This window comes from Asterias rubens, chromosome 1, assembly GCF_902459465.1.
Source record: "Asterias rubens chromosome 1, eAstRub1.3, whole genome shotgun sequence".
Taxonomy (NCBI): Eukaryota; Metazoa; Echinodermata; class Asteroidea; order Forcipulatida; family Asteriidae; genus Asterias; species Asterias rubens.
The window spans coordinates 17,918,385-17,940,207 of record NC_047062.1 but is presented as its reverse complement, the minus strand read 5'-3'; the positions used below and the strand labels follow the sequence as shown (position 1 = coordinate 17,940,207).

Here is a 21,823-nt window from a genome sequence, read left to right as displayed (position 1 = left end):
TTGGACAATAGAAGTAAAGATACAGACAGGTGCAAGCCAGGGCTTTGGATCAGCACTGGGCTCCATGCCAAAAGCAGCAAGGAATAAAGCCACTACACTCGGCGCACGCGTCACTAACAAAGAGAATTGTTAGCAAAGTTTTCTAGTAGGGAACTAACAAAAGAAGTAGTAAAACTTGTGTATGGGCTATGGAGACTGAATGACGACCGGCCGACGCGTGCCAAGTTTTCAGACCCAATCGATCTCCGTGCGGGTATACTGTCTAGCGAGTCTAAAGGAATTTTACCAAGATAATTGATGTACCTTTATAAAAACCGTTGATAGGAAAAGACGAAAATACCAGCAAAAGAATGAATTACCAAGCATTGCAATTAAAAAAGGGAGTCTGCTTGTACAAGAAATGTAATACGAACACAATTTGTAAGCACAATCGCCAGCAGATGGTCCTGTTTGTAAAATTGGAGAGGTGTAAAAAACACAAGTCGATAGAACTGATTAACTTCTAATCCGCACAGTAAATCGACCGGCATCGGTACAGCCATCACAACGAAGCTGTTTGTTCTGTAGAGAAACCCAGGATTTAACTCGCGTGCCGGTGTAAGCTTCGGTAATCGTATGCTAATAAACTTCAGAGGGTGAAATATTTAAAACACATACACCAGCAAACCCGTCACTGCTCAGTTCAAGAAACGCCGTGCTCGAGTTTACAACGCACTACGAGGAATCTCCAGTTCAGACAACGTCGCTAGTTGAAGAAGGAGTGAAGAAAAACCGACTGTACATTCTGGAATCAGTTGGCTTAAAAGTTGCACGTGTGTTCATTTCATCTGAAGTCTGAAACTCTAGTGATTAATTTCTATACAGTTGATGTCAGTATAAGTCCACTCGTGCCTTTTTTTCTCTATTTTAGAAAGACTGCACGCTTCACGTGTTTGGCAGTGTCTTACATAGGCCTATGCTAAGCATCACTGCCCATGAAGTAGGAGCACTCCCTCATTCGGTCGGTGAGCGACAGAAGCTGTCAATCACACACGCGGAGGAGGGGCTACTCACAAAGCCTGCTAGTGGTGGAGCAGTGTGTCCATCTCTGAAACCATAATACTCTTGGCCGTAACACAGAGTACGGCAGAGCCACACATAATCATGGGTCGGTTACGGCTCTCCTGGAGATATATCACGGTTTTAACAGTTTACTTGATCACCATTTTTACCAAGGTACGTAGATTTTTCACTTTTCTAATTCCCTTTTGCCATTTTGTATTCATCGGTGAAATTTCAGTGGAGATGCTCGCCGGGAAAGTCGGGATATAAACCTGAGCAAGAGTATTGTTATGGTTGCAGGCAGCATAGCACCTCGTGGATGCACGTTGGGAGATGTCATGCCGTGGTGTGCGGTGCGCGAGTGTGTATAATATGCATACATACCGTGTGTGTACATGCAAAATAGACCTGCTTGATTATTTACAGATTACGAACTAACAAAATTATTGTGTTTTCTCTACCCGTATAGGTAACAGGAACAGAGAAATTCGAATTGGAATTATCGTCGTTTACGAACGCTCTTGCTTTGGACACGGAAGGAAATTGTTGTCGATCGGGATCCGACGGAGAGTGTACGACATGTGAAACCTTTTTCAGAATTTGTTTGCTTGAATACATGCGGGATATACCATCCGATGTGGAAAATACACAGGCTTGCACTTTTGGAGAAAAAATCACACCCGTGCTTGGAGATAACAGTTTTAATATTCCCAAGGGACTTGCCGAGGAAAATAATTTCGTCAACCCCCTGAAGGTTCCATTGAATTTCGCCTGGCCGGTAAGTGTCACATCAAGTTTTTGTTGTTTTGTTTTGTTTGCCAAATTTAAAATTTGAAACGGAATGCTCAATTGGTTCGGTAGATTGTTCTGGTCGGTAGTAAGCTAACCCTGAACCATTTTTCCTTGTTCAAACCGCTCTTGTTGTCGCTAAAAATTAACACTAAATTTCTCTTTTGATTATTGTTACTTTTAATTGGATTTCTAGTATGCGGAACACGTGCACACCAATAGCTCCAACATGGGGCTTAATTCACATTTTGTGTTGTCACGCTTGGGTGCATTTTGCATGGCGCTCTCTTTTTAGCCCTCCAAGTTGCCGTTTCAGTGAACTTACAAAGAAGGGCACTGTTGGGCTATTTGAGCGGGACATGGGCCTATCTCAGTTTCATTGTTGGGGATTTTGTTAGGGGTGTACACTTTGTAACAATGGCATCTAAAATATGTTGCTCGTTTTTGTGTCTTTTTTTTATAGGGAACGTTCACGCTAATTGTGCAAGCATTCCATGACGTTACCAGTCTTGGGCCGCAAGAAGGTAAGCATTTCGATTTTGTTTTCAACTGTTGCTACAATCATTGTCAAGTTTGTTTTGGGTGCTTTGTATCCAAAGACACACCCCTCTGTGGGGGCAATGTACTCTTTGAATGCTAACTGTTTTTGTCACGTGATCAAATGTTGATACTGAATTCATCTTGTGCATATATACAGTACCTGTAGCCAAATTTGCTTTTCAATGATGCAGCTTCATTCTCACTGAGATAATTTTTTTTAATGTATTCATTCGCCCCTTTTCACCTTTTTTCCAGTGTTTTTTTTTCTCAATGCATTCTGTCAGAAAGATGTAATTTAATGATGGCAGGAGCCTCAAGCAATGGATCGATAAAGGAGGAAAGTGTACGCCGCGCGCCTTAACGTAACATTTTATAGCAATGAGGAATGCACACATGTACTGTTTGATATTGCCATCCAATTATTCTGCACAGCCAGTTTGCTGTGTTGTTTTCGTGTGATTTTGGGAGTGCTTTGTTTTTATTTAATGAAATAATTGTTTAAATTTGCACCGCCAAGTAGAACAAATTACTGCCGCAGCATCGATTGTATCCATGGAGCTATATTTCTCTGCCAACTACACTTTATGGAAACCGGTGTTCAATAACGACGCAGTACTCGTGCTATGCTTATGCTAGATTTCTTTGAATTATCGGCTGGTTCACGTCTCTGTGCATTTTTTGTTGTATCCCCAAATCGAACCATGACAGGAACGACAGCAGTGCGGTACGTCATCAGGTCGACAACCAACATAGACAGCTGCTCGTGCTCTTTTATAATCAGTACCACCACCATCATACCATTCATTATCCGCCGTCGGTGAAAAAACAAACATGGCTGCCGGTTAGGGATGGCATGAGCGATGTTAAGATACCACCAAAACTCGCTCTGTTTTTTGTTTTGTTATGGGTGTTTAATCCCGAGCCGAAAGCCAATCCAATTTTTTGCTATATGCGGAAGTATGGTATCACATCCCAGGGGGCACATAAGTGAAACTTCGAGGGCAGAAGTCATGGGGGGAACAAGGCAAACAGCTTATCAGTTTCGCAACACCTTATAGTCAAATCGACCTTCACTTCGCTATGGTAAATGAACCTTATTTTAATTTTCCCCAAAGTATTTTCCTTGTTCTATAATAAAAATGACGGCTGCCACCCATTTTTGACATTTCCTGGTTTCAAAACGAGAATTTTCACGATAAACACCGCCAACACTTCCGGTTTCAGGGGTGGCACCGTTGGCCAACCATTCTGGACAAGTACGTACCTGTTTCCAATTATAAACATTTTTGATTATTCGGGTGTGATCGCGAAGACAAAAAAAAAACAGTAGTGGAAGTAGCCAGTCTATACCCCGCATTTTGAATTTCCTTGGGGGCCATTGATGACAATAAAGTCCTTATGCACATGGCCATTATGCACTGTTATTCAATGACCAACTGGTTGGGGCTACCACCAGGCTTGTTCAGGCATGTCTCAAGCCTCCAACAGAACCACCTCCTGTTTGGGAGTGCTCTTGGGCGAAACAAAACCAAGATCGGATTACACTAAGGTATCGTTTGAGATAAGAAAGTGTGAGAAAGTGGAATCAGTCGCGACTTCCTTTCTGCCCAGTTGGGCAATATACTTTCATGTCGTAGCTTGAAATAAAAGTTTATTGTGGGTCCATCTATAAATGTTATGTTTTTTGTTTTGAAACGATGTGTCATTGAGACTTCAGGCTGTATTTGATACCCTAAACGACGCGTTCGACCGGACAGTCAGAAAATCCGAACAGGAACGGTTCCTGTGCAATTCTCGCGAAATAATATGCAGTAGTATTGTATTCGTAAGGGGAAACAATGTGGTGGTTTAGAATGTTGTTTTAGCTTGATAGTTGACGCGAAATCAGTCCCAGCATAATGATGCAAATATTAGTCGTAATCAAGATCAGACCGTGTGACGAACTACATCTGTTATAAAGTGTTATATCATTGTATACATGTACACTCAAAGTTTCCCTGAATTTGTTACGAACCGTCATCGACTAATGGTTCTTTTTACAAAGTATTTTATTTTGGAAATAAACAAGTATTGGTACACGTTATATTGTTTATGGTTTTAGTGTACAAATGGAATAACAACACATACAAAAACAGGACACCTTGAAACTCAAACTGTAATCCATAACATGCAGTGTTAAAAAACTGTTTTGTTGCATTTCTATCGACTGGAAACCCAGCAAATACTATAATCAATACGCAATATATAAATATTTGTTCTCGGGGGTGAACCTCGGGGTCAGATGGTGGAGCGAGGCATTAGAAGCAGGTGATGGTTTGAAAGGCACGCGTACGCACGCGAATTCCGCATACACACAATGCTCATCAGGCCCCGCTGGCCTTGAGTGGGACTCGGGGGGGCTTCAACAGTTATTATCCCCACAAAACATTCTTTTATTTAAGTAAGACCTTGGATATGTTCGCCTGCAATAAATAAATACCCACATGAGCTTAGTGAATGTGCCTGAACCTTTCCTACACTAGTTGAAACATCACAGTTAAATGTTTTCAAATAGGCAAAAACAAAAACATAGCCTATAGATAATAAGTATGGACGCCATGGGTTATGAATGTATTCAAATAGAGACACTATTTATTCATATATTTTTCTTTAATTGATTCCCAATTATAGGCAGTGAAAGACAGCTTCTAACCAGGGTGGCTTTCCAACAGTTCCTCAACGTCAGCGAGAGGTGGACGAACAGAACTCATACGGAGGAGAGCCAAGAACTGGCCTTTTCCTATCGCGTCGTCTGTAACGACAACTACCATGGCCCGTCCTGTTCCGCTTACTGCAGACCCAAAGATGATCACTTGGGTCACTGGAGTTGCGACGCCAACGGCCAGAGAGTTTGTCTAGATGGCTGGGTCGGAGAATTCTGCTTCACGGGTAAGCACTTTTTATTACCTATTCCCCCCAAAAAAACTTGAGAATTTTTTTGTTTATCCAAAACTTGAAAGCGGAATATTCCCTTTGAAGCTCTGGCGGTTAAAACCGCCTGGCCATAACACTTGGACTCTGGACTGCATTAGTAAATATATCCGTTATCATAAAATTACTGTTGGCTTTTTCTGAAAGTGTGAGCACGCGCCAGGTGCACGGGCAGTCTTTAGAAGACATAATAATATATGCAGGGACCGTCTTAGAACTGCCAACAAACAAAAACTCATAAAAACCCACATTAAGTTGATTTTAAAAAAATAATCTGTGTGAAAAGCAGAGAATCGTGTATGCAAATTGCTTAACTCAGAATTATGGATACTTTACGGACGGAGAAAATGGGAGTGTGTTTTCATAGAATTTATCTTGTAATGTGTGCGCTCTCGCCTGGGGTTATTATTTGTGGACAGTTTGAGGTGAGAAAGTGAGTTTACAAGAGATTACCAGGGAGATGGCACGTTCAAAAAATTTTGCTAAGAAAACAACTGTTTTCCCGTGGGTCACTTCGTTATTTATACAGTGTTATGATGGTACATTCAAGGGTGGGGTACATCATGGAAAATACTGCAATGCCTTGAGCAACCAATACTATTCATAAAGCATTATGTTATTGACCCAACAAATTGAGTGGAAATAAATTCCAGATGATTTTTTTCCTCTCTGCAAAGTAAGAATACTACAGGTCAAATGGAATGGGTAATAATGTACCAGCATCTCTTTTAAAAGAATGCTGTAGTGTAATATTTGCTGTCAAACAGTATCATTTATTCATTTGTAAATGATGCATTTATTCCGCTATTTATATAAAAATAGACGCATGTGGAATTTTTTTTTGCTCTAATAAAAAAAAGCACGACCCCGTCGGCCCCATATAAGTCATTGGGGTTTTCTATCATGCGCTGTGTGTATTGCAGAAAGACCTGGCCGTCTCCTTTTTTCCCACGCCAGTTGGCCAATTATGCCATCCGCAGCTATTTGGCGAATGCAAGGAGCACATTTTCAACAACCGCTAGCACTGCTCCAAGCTGACAGGCAGGCCAGGTCACTACAAGGCTTCTGAAAAGCAAATAACCTCTGTCCATTTTCAACCATCACATAATCATCCTTCTTCTCATCAAGCACGTCTTGCTCGTTGGTTGGGCCCAGCGGTTCGGACTGCCAAGATTAGACTGTAGCTTTGACCGCGATGGCTGGCACACGACATTCCCGCCTTTATTTCATTACCAAAAAAAAAAAAAAAAAAAAAACACGTTGATAACGTTTAATGACCGTGGACCATCTCGGCATCTAATTAGAGAGACAGCTGCGGTAATATAACCAGCCAGGCCATGATAAAAGTGAAATTAAATTACATGCAGAAAACTTATTGGCGCTGTTTAAATTTCAAAAGATGGGTTTGATGAATCCTTGGTAGTAATATGTCATCATAAATCATTATCCATGTAAGTTACACTCTAACGAGCATTATGTTTCAAACGTGGCGGCATATTCAAATGTGACAGTATAATCCGAACTGTGCTGTTGATTTTGTTGTTTACTTCAAACAGAGCTCAGTGAAATCATTAATACCGCATGGCCCATAACATTTTCAACCATTTTTGCACTTATTTTTTAGCCAGCGCTTTTGTTGCTGTCGATTGTGTTGTTTAATAGCGGCCAGCACGATAGATTATTGTCTGGACTGTTAAAAAAAAATCGAGGACGTCGCGTGTACACACGGGTCGTGCCTGCCGCTTGGCAGCTGCCTGCATAAATTAGAAGAACTTACGATTTGTATAAAAAGCAAGGCCAGAAAACACCGTGGCTTAGCAACGCTCAGTCCTCCATGCAGAGGGATCATAATAATCATATAGTTTATGTTTCGGTGTCTGAAATAATGAACAAGCACGTGACGTCTATAATAGATGACATCACGGTGGCCGATGCCAGCTTGAAATAATGTGACCGTCTATAATTAATAAATAGTATCTCTTTATTAATAAATTATCAAATATAGTTAACAAAAAACATGTATTTTTTGTCTTTCCAGCTGTTTGTGCTGAGGGGTGTGCCCACGGCTCTTGTGACATCCCAGGAACATGCAGGTGAGTTCAATATGATTATAACAATCTAACAACACAACTACTGTCATTTTTGTTCAAATAAGAGTCACGTCTAGAAATATATATATGTTCTTCTAATAATTGTATTTTTGCATTTGTCATTTGTCCCACAGATGTTCTTATGGCTGGGAAGGGGAACTCTGTGATCAATGCATCCCCATCGAAGGATGTGTTCACGGTTTCTGCGAACAGCCCGGGGAGTGCACATGCCACCATGGCTGGGCCGACTCACTGTGCGATCAAGGTAAATACAAAAACTTACAAATTACTTGTGGTGTTAGCAGCGAAACCGTACAAAACAACACAGTAAACGAAAATCTGTGCATATTTTAACGTGTGTATATTATTATTTCCTTCCTTTGCATCACAGATATTTACTACTGCACGAACTGGGAGCCCTGCAAGAATGGAGCCACGTGCCAGAACCGTGGACCTAACGGTTACACGTGCTATTGTGCGCCTGGGTTTACTGGGGCAGACTGTAGCGAGGCAGTCGTTTGCCCATGTGAGAATGGAGGTACTTGCCAGGTAAGAATCATTAAACTTCAACCCTGCTTGAGTTTTTGTTTTGTACATACATGCATGAGTGTTTTGTTGGAGTCCCTTCACAAAAGAACACTCAACGAATGTACTGCCGTTTTAATACACATCAACAACCATGGAGTGAAACTGTTTTTTTTTTGTTATAGAGCAACGACATACTTATCGATCTGGGCTTGTATTTTGATGTATATTTTTTTATTTTGTGGTTGAATTTTCAGAGCACTGCTGAGCAAGGTTACGTGTGTGCATGTCCATCTGGCTTCACTGGTAGGCATTGCGAGCACCTTATTCCTTTGTGTACATGCAGTAATGGAGGTACATGCATCATGAATCAGGACGGGTACCACTACCAGTGCATGTGCCCTGAGGGATTCACTGGTAACCGTTGCGAGACAACAGACTACTGCAGCACTGATCCATGTGTCAACGGTGAGTACATGTGTTTAGTTTTATGTCAGAACTTTATGTCAGATGTTTGATATCTGCAATGCGGTCTTTCCTAGTGCCTTCCTCTTTATGGCGAGTTGGCACTGAATAGTGCTGCTGTGGCCTTCATTATAGACCGCCATTCGCCCTGGTTCCAAGCTGTTCTAAAGAACATGTTCACATTTTGGTTAAACAACTTTTTTTTAACTTCTAATTTCAGGTGGAACTTGTATCAACACCCTGACTGGATTCTCGTGTTCCTGTCCTGATGGATATACTGGAAACACCTGCAGCATGAACGTGTGCCCAGCTGATGTGTGCAAGAACGGTGGAACCTGCGTGGCTGACTTTGATAATATGCGATGTCTCTGCGCTAGGGGTTACACCGGTGTCCAGTGTGAGATCGAGCTCACAGAGTGCCAGCTCACCACGCCCTGTGCCCACGGTTCTACCTGCGTGGACCACGAGATCTATGGGTATGAATGCCTCTGCCATGTTGGATATACCGGCAGGAATTGCACCGTCCCCTCGGCCTGCCTCTCAAACGAGTGTCTGAACGGCGGTACCTGTTCCCCGGATCTTATTAATCCGCTGGAGTTTGTGTGTAGCTGTACTTCTGGGTGGACCGGCAAGACGTGTGGAATATCTGCGGATCTTGAGCCTTCCACGACGACGAAGATGTCATCACCAGCTACCAAAGTAGCTACTGATGCTCGCCCCTCGCCAGGAGGAGGAGGAGTCGGTGGGGGTACTATCTCACCCTTTCTCAACAACCCGCGTGACCTGTCTGACGTGACCCAAATCGCCATCTACGTGTCCTTCGGCATATTTATCATAATCCTCATCATCATTCTCATTATTGTAGTATACAGACGTCAACATGTGGACCACCACCACCACGCCCGTTCCGAACGGGACCTTGAGAAACCAGACTCAACACCTAATAACAGACACATGTACAGAGACAATTTTTCACAGGAGGAGAAAGTCCTCCCGCTGCTCAGCATCAGCAGCAAAGTTTGCAATACAGAAAGTGACAATTTTAGCAAATCTAAGTGCAAAGACTTCTCCATGAAGGAGACTTACCACGAGAGCTTACCCGTGGAAAAAATTAGTACACAGGAGTGTATGAGTTATGTGCCACAGACAAGACACTCACTGCCGAGATTGTGCGACTCGGATGATAGTTATTATTATTACGATGAGAAAGCATCTCAACTGAAAAGAACTGAATCTTTGCACTCGACGACGTGCCAGTCAACTGAAAGTACACCGAGACACAATATTAAGTGTTCCATCGTACAAATTTCGTAAGTACATCATTGTGTGTGTGTAAATTATTTTAATATTGCTGAATATGTTGCCCTGACATATGACCGTTTAATTAATAAATAACTCGGGTGTGGCTGCCCTGGACAGTAAAGTACTGGTACAAAAATCCCTACTTCCATTCTATGCGAGTGCCAAGTCGATGCATACCACTCAGTGCTGTGGCTATATACACAGTGGCATCAGTAAATAATGAGGGCCCTTATAAAATTGATGTGACAGTGGCGTATAGGTCAATGTTGAACTGTCGGTATGCTAAGTTCGGAATTTGTTAGCGAGGCTACTGTTAACTAGCGCATAATTAGGAGCGTTCAGCAGGCAGAGTCGAGCACAAAATGAATGCCATGCAAAGAACACTAACAGTATTCAAAAATGTTTTTAAAATTTTATTATGAAGACTTGCTAGAATTATGTTGTTAGCTTGCCTGCCAATGATCAAAGCCCAATTTCATAAAGCATGTGAGCATAAAACTTTGCTAAGCACAGAAAGATCTTTCTAAACAGAAACTGATTACCACCAGCCACAATTTCATTAAGTTTATATTTTTTAATCTGGTGCCTAATTCAGTTTATGCTATGCATTGAAATTTACTTAGCAGTACTTTTTGCTAAACAGCTTTATGAAATTGGCCACAGGAGGAATGATACAAGGAGGAATGATAAAAGCAGATGCTAATATTAATAGATTGTATTGGTGTATTTTACAATGGAAGGAAGAATGGATTCCACTGTAAGAAAATGCCATCTTCATCAGTTGCCTCATCCGAAACATCGTTCTAAGTGTGAACATTTTCTTTATTTTTGATCTTCCACAGAGCAGTTATCGAAGATAGCAACCCCAAAAGTGTAAATAGAAATTCACAGTGTTATTCAGTACATCTCAACGAAGAGAGGTCGACGCCTGTCAGATTACAGGCTACGGAGGTGAGTTTAATAAGGAAATACTTTGTGATCTCTCGAGTCCTTATATCCTAACCATCAGAGGAACACTGAGTTCACATCTTTAGAGGTCATCCTTTGGCAGTATTGTTCATATTTTCTAGAGGATCATAAAACGATGCTCATTTAAAGCTTTTGAAGTCCAGTCCCCACCATTGATCTAACCAAAATTTGATCTCTTACTAGACATGTCAAACAGTGTTGTGAAATACGATCAGCAAAATTGTCAGTCTCGAATTTACACTTGATGCTGGCTCTGTTACAATTTACCACAAAAGGTTTGGCTTTATGTGTTGACCTTTTTAGGGGGGGGGGTCCATCAGAAGCATTGATATTTAGAGATGATTGGATGGGCTGTTAAGGTTTTTGAACCATTATTTGAACCAGTAAACCTGGCAGAAAGCACCACAAACAACCGACAAACAACTGTTTAAATGCATCACTGGAAAAGAAGTGACTGCTTTTTAAACAATAAATTTCGATTTCATGTTGGACTAAATTCTCACAGATTCCGACAGGCTACAATACATGTAGTACTCAAGTCAGTGATAGTTTATTTTCTGTGCTTCAGATTCAAAACATGCAATGAATGACAATTTTCTTAATTGGTGTCATTTCTCTTTCTTCTCTCTTTTGTATAGGTATGAGCCTTCGGCATTGTCGTCGTGATTGTCGTCGTCGTCGTCTCTAGCCATCACTGCCATGTTGTTCATGTCCTGCTATACATCACTGCCAGTATTGCTGTCGTTATTTGATATCGCCTATTATATCTGTTCTTCTATGCAGTCGCATCCGTTATTGTGTATACGGCCGTGGCCGCCTACGTACGTACGTACGGCTGCTATGGAACCATCGTGCCTTGGACTATTAAATCAGAGTTAATTCGCAGCAATATTCCAAAGCTTGAAAAAAGAGAGAAGAAAAAAGTTTTCAAAACAAAAAAATTGTTAGAAAAGGTAAACTGTGTTTTAGTAAAAAAAAAGTGTCTGCTTTCTGGCGCGCTGTTTTCGTTTATCATTGTAAGGGCCTTATATTATATATATTAACGGCCATGCTTTGCATTGATACCACGTGGTGCATCTAGTTAAGATAAGGCAAGGATAAACCGTGACCCCTTTTTTTACCGAAGTAGTTTTCTTTTTCTATTATGGATGAGGTTTCTATTCCTATTTATTACAAATGAAAACAGATCAAAAAATAGGAACTTAAGATTGATTGTGTTGTTAAATTATTGAGATATAAATTTTCTTGAAATATTTTATATATTTTTGTGAGTTAAGAGTTTCCTTTTGATTTCCATAATTTAATTATTAAACTAACAAAGGCAACAATGATAAGAATGACTTATAATGACTTTATTGATAGCTAGATATTTCATACCATTTAGGACCATTGTCTAGCTACCAGACTTATTTACTATGCATGTGGACCAAAATGTATTTATTGTGCCAGAGATAACAATGTGCGAACTTGGTTGTTTCTCACACACACCATTGCGACAGATAGGTGTTTTTTTGCTGGCGATGTCCAATTTTGTATATGCTGTGTATATTTTATAGGGAAGGAAATGCACATCTGTATATACATAATGTGGATAAGTATTGATAACATATGAGCATTAGTCTTGGTATTTTGTGATTTTTTTTCAATCCGAAATAAACGAACCAAACAGACTGATTTTAGAGAAGAAACAAGAACTTACTAAAATATCATTTTTGTCAGTTCCTCGGCTCGAGGTTTATTCGTAAAATATGAAGGTTTGATATTTCTGACCAGAGGATGTGTATCCAGTGAAGATTTTGGGGTCGAAATTTTGTTAAATCAGCGGCGTGTACTTAAAAAAACCCCGAAAAGTTCATCTTTTTGTCAGAAACCATCAACCATCGCTGTATATCTACAAGAACTCGCCCAAGTCATAATTGTACTAGCATTTTCATTATTCAAACTTTCGCCTGTTGACCGTTAACTTTTTTAGCCATTCTAATCTTATTAGAAGGATTCTGAACAGAGATTATCCTATTCTATATCCGAACTTCCAAACTTGTTCTTCTGGGGGGAATTGTATGCTGTACATGGTGCTTCAAAAACCACCTTTTGGAAAAACTGGAGGAGGGAATTTCGCAATCTCATTTATCTTCGATTTCGAATTCATAAATAGTTCTCAATCATGATTTGTTTGAATAACATTCATAAAGAATTCGATCATTTATTGTCGTGTCTGAGATTTGCAGACTGAGCCCAGAGGCTGTTCCAGACGCTTCATTAACTTTTCTTTTTTTCTCGAGACAGTTCGAAAACATTTCAAAACAACTTCATCAAGAACTTCATAAAGACGTGAAGTACGACTACATACATGTACAATGACAAGCGAAAACAAAGCAATTTTTGGGGAGGGCTGTCATTTCATCGATACAAATTCAAGCACACAAATAGGTACAATTCAGTAAATTGTATTTTCTTTTTTAAAAAGTTGAAAAAAAAATGCCCAGGGGCCAATGGCTTGGTTTACTCGTTAATATTAATAAACCTTCGGAGAAAAAAATATGATGCATGCAGACTTTACACAAAGTACACGGCCCCAAACCAGACGAAACGCGCCCTATACACGGGATCCTAGCTTAGTTCCACATGGGTACCCTCAGTCAACCGCCTGTATCCTGCTTCATTCAACTCCCCTAAATGGGTTTTTGTAAACCAAGAGCAGGTGCAAGACTCCATTTCCATAACCTAGAAACAACTAAATAAAAGAAAGCCCACGATGCTTTTTTTGTGTGTTTGTAAAGACTCTAAAGGCCCATTGTGTGGAGTTCCATGGGGCGGTTGGCGGTGGGATAGGCTTGAGGGTTTTGGGTTGTTTTGGCCCTTGATCTATACTAACCAGCATGGTGGACACCCAGACATGCCTTTCACACCCAAAACACACACCCTTGTTTAAAAACCTAGACGGAGAAAGCTGCAAAACATGAACAGGTCAATTTCAAGAAGGGAAAACAAGAAGTATCCCAACTACAAAATATCCGAGTCCTTTTTTACTAAATGTTTGTACATTTTCAATAGAGAATTTGTCTCCTTTTCATGCCGAGGTCTTCCATTTTTCAATATACAATTTATGAAATTCAAAATGTATGCATTAATACATGCACACTTTTAGGATGGAATCCTAAATAAAGAATAATATTTCCCCGTTTGTATCAGAAAAAAAATTGCAATTGAATGAATCCAAACTATTGGAGGCCTTTTTTATAATTATGCATTTCATATGGAAAATATCTGATTTACAAAAAAAAACAGGTTTATACACCACACTATTCGGACCAATCATTTGTTGTCGACACTATGTACATTTACAGTCTATTGAATACCCTATACTTCACACAACATCTTTACTTTCACTACAATATCTGTTAATTTCTATCGATTGTTTTCCCTTTCCCTGATACCTGTACAATTGCCTTTTAAATAAGAAACAACTGCCAAGTAAGGAAATAGGCCTTTCTAATTTGTATCCAGTAATATAGTATTGAGGATATATTTAAAAACATTTTGTCAGAATGTGAGAATGTCTTTGACTCGGCCGCGTTAGATTCTCTTATTTTATCAACCGCCTTGTACAAACGATTTTGCGTATCCTTTACAGCAACCAGTGACCGTAGTTTGAAATGGTCAGCACAAATCTGTCAATAACGATGACCAAAATGGATGTATTTATAAGTGTGTAACTAAAAAAGTGTCAAGACGTTCTCACAGTCTCACATTTTGTTCGGATTCACATTATCGTGCCTCTCCTGAAAAAATGTATTCACTTAAATCTTTAAAGAATGTTTAACAACTTTTTGTACATGAATGGCCGTTTTCGCTGTTTTTATAGTTTTCCATCACCACGTTTGTTGTTCACTATTCAAGTTCCCCTTTTTAATATTTTTAAAAGTCTGAATCTAATGCCTTTTCTGTAAAAGAACAAAACATGTCAGATGTTCATAATAATAACAATCATGCTCGTTACATGAGAGAAAAAGAAAACTGGAGCGAAACTGATGGGAGTTGAATAGTCTGTCAATTGGTTCATATGTGTCAATTTTACTGACAATATTATGTTTTTACAGAAAAGACATCTTGAATTGTGCAAAATATTTTACGTATGAAAGTGCAAAGTCAAGTGCAAAAATTGCTGAATGTCGGTGTTCTATGGGAGGCTACCAACCCTCGTCATACCGGAGCGTGGAATTGCTTATAATTTATACGCCTGTGAAAGTCTATAAAAGATATAAATAAAGTCATAAAACATGCTAAAACTGTAGAGATTCTGACTAAATTTATTTTGTTTTGTAATATTTGACTGTTTGAGTGTTAGGGGTTGTTTCAATATTGGGAGGGTTTGTCATTTAGGTGTTTTGGAATAAACTGATGGATTGGATAAGAGGGGGGGGGGCCTCAGTGAAGGATGGTGCTGCACATGTCAACTATTAAAACATTATGACATAAGTACACATTCTATTTTGGGGCCATTTGGAAGAAATTGAGTAAGGAAACTTCTTGTTGAGTACAAGGGCTGATCTACATGTAAAAATATGTACATACATTTGGTAAAGGATATAATAAACTTGTCAGACTATTTTACCATAGGCCTAATAAATAGGAAGAAACCACGAATTTTGTAACCACGAATCACATCACAAAATATAGGTCCATTGATTAAGTCGAAACGGGTTATCTGGGCAACACAACCAGTCACATCTCGTTTGCGTCCAACCCCTTCATCCAACAGTACCAGACGATTCTCTGACTATAAAGTACACCGATACTTCCAAGGTATCTTTCTAAATAACAGCATTTAGACCATGTGATGTTTCAAAAACCACACCACACCATAGTTGTCATTTCCGTATATGCAATTTTTTTTTTCGACTAATGAAAATTGTCCGAGGATTCCCTTTTTTGAATCGATTTAGAAGAGAAAAAAAAAAAAACATTAAAAAGCACAAGACATATTCGACAGTGGCAATTTTTGTGTGCAGACAAAAATATGTTCCTGGGCCTATAGGTACATTGTTCCCATAGGGATCATCAACCTTGACCCAAAGAAAAGTAGAGCGGTACTTTATAGAGATCATTTGGAATATCACTACGCCTTCACACGAGTCAAAAGCTCGCCTAGGTGTGAGAGGGCATTTGAATGGTGGAAATAATAAGCTCACATCCCAGGACCAAGAGGCCAAAACAACAAGCCTACCCTCACCATGGACACCTTTGGTAATTGTCGAATACCAGTAATCTCACTTGGTGTATCCTAACATATGCTTACAATACAAAATCTGTGAACATCTTGGCTCAATTGGTCATCAACGTTGCAAGAGAATAATGAAGGAAATAAACATCATTGTTGCACAGGTTTGTGTGTTTTCATATGCATATTGAGTGAGAAATTACCCCTTTCGTAAAAACTACTCTACATCAGAGGGAGCATTTTCTCACAATGTGTTTTACTATAAACAGATCTTCATTGATTATTACCAAGTAAGTTGTTATGCTAAAAAAGAAAATTGGGGTAAATTACCAATAGTGCCAGAAACACTGGAAACAATAAGCAGCAAGATTTCACTTAAGGCTCATTCAAGCTCATTCAAAAACTTTGTTTCGAAGGACTTGGTATAAAAACCATTCATATACTAGTATCTCATGGTCAATTGTTCTTCTGGATTAAAAACCATGTTGTCACAACCCTCCTAATGGACAATGTAATGGACACTGCTACAGTCATTATGGTAATGAAGCACTTAAAAACCAGCCACTCCGGTTAATTACACATTCGCGGTGATTAAAAATACGCCGCACTCCGGAAATTAGCAAAGTCGCTGGCGAGAACGGATCGATAAATACTGGAAAATATCCGGCCATGAGTGGACAACCAGATTCCATCATAACTGGCATAAAGAAGATGTTTTAATGATGCTATCTTTATGTGAAAGTAAAACATAATTAATCTTTTCAATTTGGGAGTGAGAGTAAATCCATCCCTGTTCTTCTCAAACACAGCAGTTTTCAAGAAACTTCTCAAACAACAAAAAACTTGAAAACTCATCAACGACGGTTATTGTCGTTAAATGCACTAACACGTTTTGGCAATTTCCAAAGATCAGTATTCTCTCTTGGTGTATCCCAACATGTGCATACATTAACAAACCTGTGAAAATTTTGACTAAATTGGTCATCGGATTTGCAAGAGAATAACGAAAGACTGAAAAACACCATTGTTGCATTTCCTTGTGTGTTTTCAGATGCATAATAAAAGCAATTACCAATTACCAACGGTGCTTATTTTAATTGTTGCAATCAGTATAAGCAATGGTCATGAAGGTATTCAAATGCTATTTCCTCCTTTTTGATACAGTTCAGATGAATGCATTTTTCAATCTGGAGGATTTTGTACTGGTATGAACTTTGTAATCAGTGTCAGTCATCCTTCGGGTTGAAACATAATCAATTACAGTCGATAATTACAAATCCTGCACGTAGTGTCTTTAATACGTATATATAAAAATGAACTAATTAATTATGCAGTATATACCACCCAGCTATCTCCATATGGTCAGATAATAGACCTACATTGAACAATAATAAATAGGCATTATCGTCAAGGCCTAATACCATATACAAAAAAAAATCAACCTTATTTCTTGGTGTTTTTCAAAACAAAAAGCATGTAATTGTAACGATCCCTTTGTAAATATGGTGTTCATGAAATTACAATCCTGTAGACATGTGAGATGAAGTCAGGGTGCCCAAATCGCGTGCTCTCTTTTACGCTGTAGTTTAATACAGGGACGTTACCAGACTGAAGGGGGCTGGTCTCTAAAACTATGTTAGTCAAAACAACACTAATTAGTCGTACGAGACATGATTTTGACTATAAACTTACATCAAATCATTACTCGTACGACTAATCAGCGTTGTTTTGACTAATATTGTTTTACAGTGTTATACCTATATTAGCCGAGTTGCAGTTCTGCGTGATTATTGTACACGCCTTTCAGGGAGCGCGCATTCCCCCTGGTGTATGTATGTGTGTATACAGTTAATGGTGTACAAATTGCCTTCCAAATTTATGTTAATAGAATTAACATGTTTACCACGACGAGTCGAAGGGAAGAAAGAAGTTGGGAAGATGATTATTCAAAAAGTGTATTAATAATGAACTAATGAAGGGATGAACTGAACTTAATAAATCATTAGATATGAGAAGTGTATCATGTATAATTCATGGTTTAAAGACGAAGCTTCTCTCTATACAGTGATCGATTTGAAACCGCCAATCTGATTATTCCTTAAAGTACACAGTCACTCCGATTCAATTTTGCCCATGAACGGGTTTCAACACAGATCGAATTAAAGAGTGCAGGACCTCGACGTATTAAAGCGCCATATTGTACTTAACATATACGTAGTGTGGGCCGTATGTACATGTATATAGCACACGTGGTATACAGTGTATACATCGGTTAATTTAGTCAATTATCTATTTAATTAACACTTCATTTATTTACTGTAAGAAACAAAGGTTGTTTTCAAGGGGCCATGAGAACATGCACAGTAAAACAAAATGTATAAATACAATTAAACCGACAAATAACACTTACTAAAAACTAAAAAAGAAAAAAAAAACACATCAGAAGGCCTATGACTACGTTAGTAAAGAATAACATAACCTACTAAACATTTCAAAATTTACTTTGAACTTTCGGTTAAAATCAGCCACAAAAACCACAATAACGTTGCATTACTAAGAAACGGCGTTTGCTAATAATATTCCCATCAACAAGGCCCTTTATTACGAAAGAGTCATAATATATACACTGTGTCCTGCAACGAGAATTAAGACTTGATTTTCACTCCGGGAAATATTTGCATCACCCGGTTTTCTCAGTTTGGATATTGGACAAAGCATCGCCCGATCACCAAAGCCAAATTGGCGGTACGATCAGTCGTCTGCATTTCCTTATAAAGAAAGTATCACCTGAAAATTCGGTCGAGTCACTATCGCGGACTCTTCTTTGATCTTTCGCCGTCAATCTTCTCGTTTTTCTTTTTCTCTTTCTTTTTTAGAAAAATGAGGGGAACCCCTGATTGCCGCATTGAGCGATTGTTAGTTCAGTCGGAATAATCAAAAGAACGTTGCCATGGAAACGTTTCTGACCCTCACGCATCTCTGGGAAAAGCAAATTAGCGGAGAGTGACTTGAAAAACAAACGATGGCACAATGTTTACACTTGGGGCATCCTTGGTTGAGATCGTTCTCTCTCATCTCTAAAGTTATGCATCTTAATTGTTCCACCTTTTATAAGATGGCAATGTAGTAACTATGTGGTAAAGTTGCGGATATACCACTACGAGATAAATCTCTTTTGGGAGGAGTGTCAGCTCTGCAGTTGGTATGGTTTCGACGTTTCGAACAGTGTACTCTGCTCGTCTTAAGGAGAATGATATATAACATATGTGGTACTCTTCTTGGCTTATGAACCTCCTTTAAATGGATCGCCAAAGCCTCCCACAATAAGAACATTGTACTAAGCCTATAGTTACTTGAGGCAGGTTTATAGGCCATAACAGAGTATTTTTATGTGAGTTTGTATGCATTATCCCTAGCTTTTCCATCTCTTATAGTTTCAGCTACAGATCCATATGTTCCGGCTACAAGAGATGGTGAGGCTTGTCGACTTTGCTATAGGTTAGCTTACATAAAACAAACATCATCATCTGAAAATGCCCTATGTGTTGGCATGGCCAGCAGGGCTTTCGATTTGGTTCAAATTTTAAAGCGACAAATAATAGCTCTTTTCACTATGCTTAAAAAAAAAACATTTCCTTCCACAGAATGGGCCCAATTTCATAGAGCTGTTTAAACACAAATAGTATAGCTAAGGACAAGAAAATAATATTGCTACCAAAAATGGTTATCAGCCAAAGTACCACGTCGCGTGTAGTATAGTAACTGTATCCTGCTTATTTTGTTCATCAGATTTGTTAAGAGCAATATTGTCTGCTTCAGCAATGGAATTGGGCCCTGTGGAATTTTTGTCAGGCTCTAAATAATTGTTTTTAGTTGCTTTAAGTGCACCACCCCTCTGTTCTCAAGAAAGAAGGAAAGATCACGCTCAATAAGGTGATGTTGCCCCCTTGGTTTGTATTGCTTGTGGCTGCCTCAAAATCTTACAGAGACCGGTGTCTGTTATGGTGTTCCTTATTGGACATAAATCTCCGTGCAAGAAGGGGGCTGATTATGCAGTGAATTAATAGGCCAAGGGTAATTATCGTTGCTACATGACTGAGTGCGTCCCCATCACACTAAATGGCTTGCACTTGCCTCAATCTGAATATTTATATATATATATAATTTTTTTCTAACGTAACGAGTAATAGATTAAAAATAACTTAATGCCTGACATGACGTTTCGATCCTATTGAGTCTTTCTCAAAGGCTAAATGACAACACAACAGACATGAACTAGGCAACTAAGTATAACATAACAGCAGTGAATTGGAAATACATGCCATGAATAGAGAGAGAAAGTCAGAGTAATAGTTTTAACATTTTTACCGGAGGAAAACTTATCTTGTCCGTACACTGTGACTGAATGAAAGAGGAACCGTGGGTTAACATAAAAAAAAGGGCTGACTGGCCATTAAAACGTTGAGATAGGATGTGTGTAATGCACTTACGAGAGAGCGCAACGGACACGCAGTGTATAGTAAAGATGTCATGCATGTCATCTCCAGCAGTACCTGGATATTATTGATTAAACCGCATAGCCCCATTGCCACGTGCTACAATAAAGTGTTTGACCCGAGCGCGGGAAATAAGTTGAAACGATGCCGCCACCTCTACTGCACACAACACGCGCCCGAACGTGCCAATGAGTACTAGATATTAGGGAGAGAGTGTCAAGCCCTTAATGGGCAACAATCACACACACTGCCTTCATCAACATTTTGATCGGGTTGTTGCACCAGGGGCAGTATTGTGTGCATCTTCGGGGCATAAGATTACCATCTCCTTTTTATGATGTGCTGTGTACAACCCCAGAGGGTGACCCAGATTTATTTTTCGGGAGAGAAGTTTAGAAAGGATTAATCATAACCGATTTTTCAATTCCCCTTTTCTTCGCAGTCCGGATCGAATACCCTATAATAGCCTATATTTGTGTGTATGCATTGATTGGGGAAATGGCTGACTCGGGATAAAAAAAATGTCTAATGGACAATGACGTACAGCGGCCAAGAAGCCTTCCAGTCTTCACAAGAATTATGTGGCTCTATAATATTTCACGTATAAGTAAGGGCCCATATCGGTCAGCGATCTTGCACTACAAATCTAACAAAAAGTTCTGAAGACATGGGATTTATGGGATGGTCTGGCCGCACCCTGCTGTTTCTTTGTTGTTATTTTGTTTATTTGTAAGTTTGTATTATATTTTGAAAACTAAGGGTAATTTTCAGTTCAGTAGGTGGTAGCACTCCATAGATAGGCTAAGTACAATGACATGACTGTTGTATAGGGAGAAACCAATGGGCAGTCTTTACAAAACTCACCAAGGCCTTGAAACAGTCATGTATTTTTTAGCCACTTGAAATAATTGCAATCAGAAAGAGTGGCGACCTTTATATTAAACCCAAAACTCATTAAGCCTGCATTATTAAGCCTCTATTGTGATGCAAAAAAAATGTGTAATTTCCTTTTCGGATATGCCGTCTTAAAGTACCAGAAACCCGCATAGAGCAAGCTGAAACATTATGCGTGGTGTATAGGCTAGGCCTGTCCACGAGTAAGCACGAATACCAAAAACTAGGCTACGCCTTTAACCTGATCCTGGCATGGCTTGTAGGCCTATATAGGAATAAACTCGAGGTATAAATATGTTTTAAGCCACAGTTAGATATACAATGTTGTAACTTTATTTGTAGGCCTATGGTGTGGAGGTCCCGAGTGAAAAATACTTCTCCAAGCTAATTTCTTTTATTGAAAAATAATATATTATTGGCAAATACAATGAGATGCAGTTTAAAATGTGTTTGCCTTTTTGTGTCCATCGTATTTACACCCTAGATAATGTGGATCCAGTGGTATTTCCACACCACACGAG

General features: G+C 39.3%; 1 protein-coding gene across 1 annotated transcript; it reads left to right on the top strand.

Moving 5' to 3' along the window:
• Positions 1 to 298: 298 nt before the first annotated feature.
• LOC117290512 (delta-like protein 1) lies at positions 299 to 14,998 on the top strand. Its single transcript, XM_033771936.1, has 11 exons — positions 299 to 1,215; positions 1,511 to 1,819; positions 2,294 to 2,354; positions 5,041 to 5,298; positions 7,379 to 7,433; positions 7,565 to 7,695; positions 7,822 to 7,979; positions 8,213 to 8,423; positions 8,641 to 9,730; positions 10,565 to 10,673; positions 11,330 to 14,998. The coding sequence occupies exons 1-11, from the start codon at positions 1,144 to 1,146 to the stop codon at positions 11,333 to 11,335; spliced, it is 2,460 nt and encodes an 819-aa protein (XP_033627827.1). The 5' UTR covers positions 299 to 1,143; the 3' UTR covers positions 11,336 to 14,998.
• The last annotated feature ends 6,825 nt before the right edge of the window (positions 14,999 to 21,823 follow it).

What these genes read in the sequence shown, in the direction of transcription:
- LOC117290512 (XM_033771936.1), top strand. Translation starts at nt 1,144, where the DNA reads ATGGGTCGGTTACGGCTCTCCTGGAGATATATCACGGTTTTAACAGTT. An exon ending in TGATCACCATTTTTACCAAG is followed by an intron (nt 1,216 to 1,510) that starts GTACGTAGATTT and finishes CTACCCGTATAG; the next exon opens with GTAACAGGAACAGAGAAATT. An exon ending in CATTGAATTTCGCCTGGCCG is followed by an intron (nt 1,820 to 2,293) that starts GTAAGTGTCACA and finishes TTTTTTTTATAG; the next exon opens with GGAACGTTCACGCTAATTGT.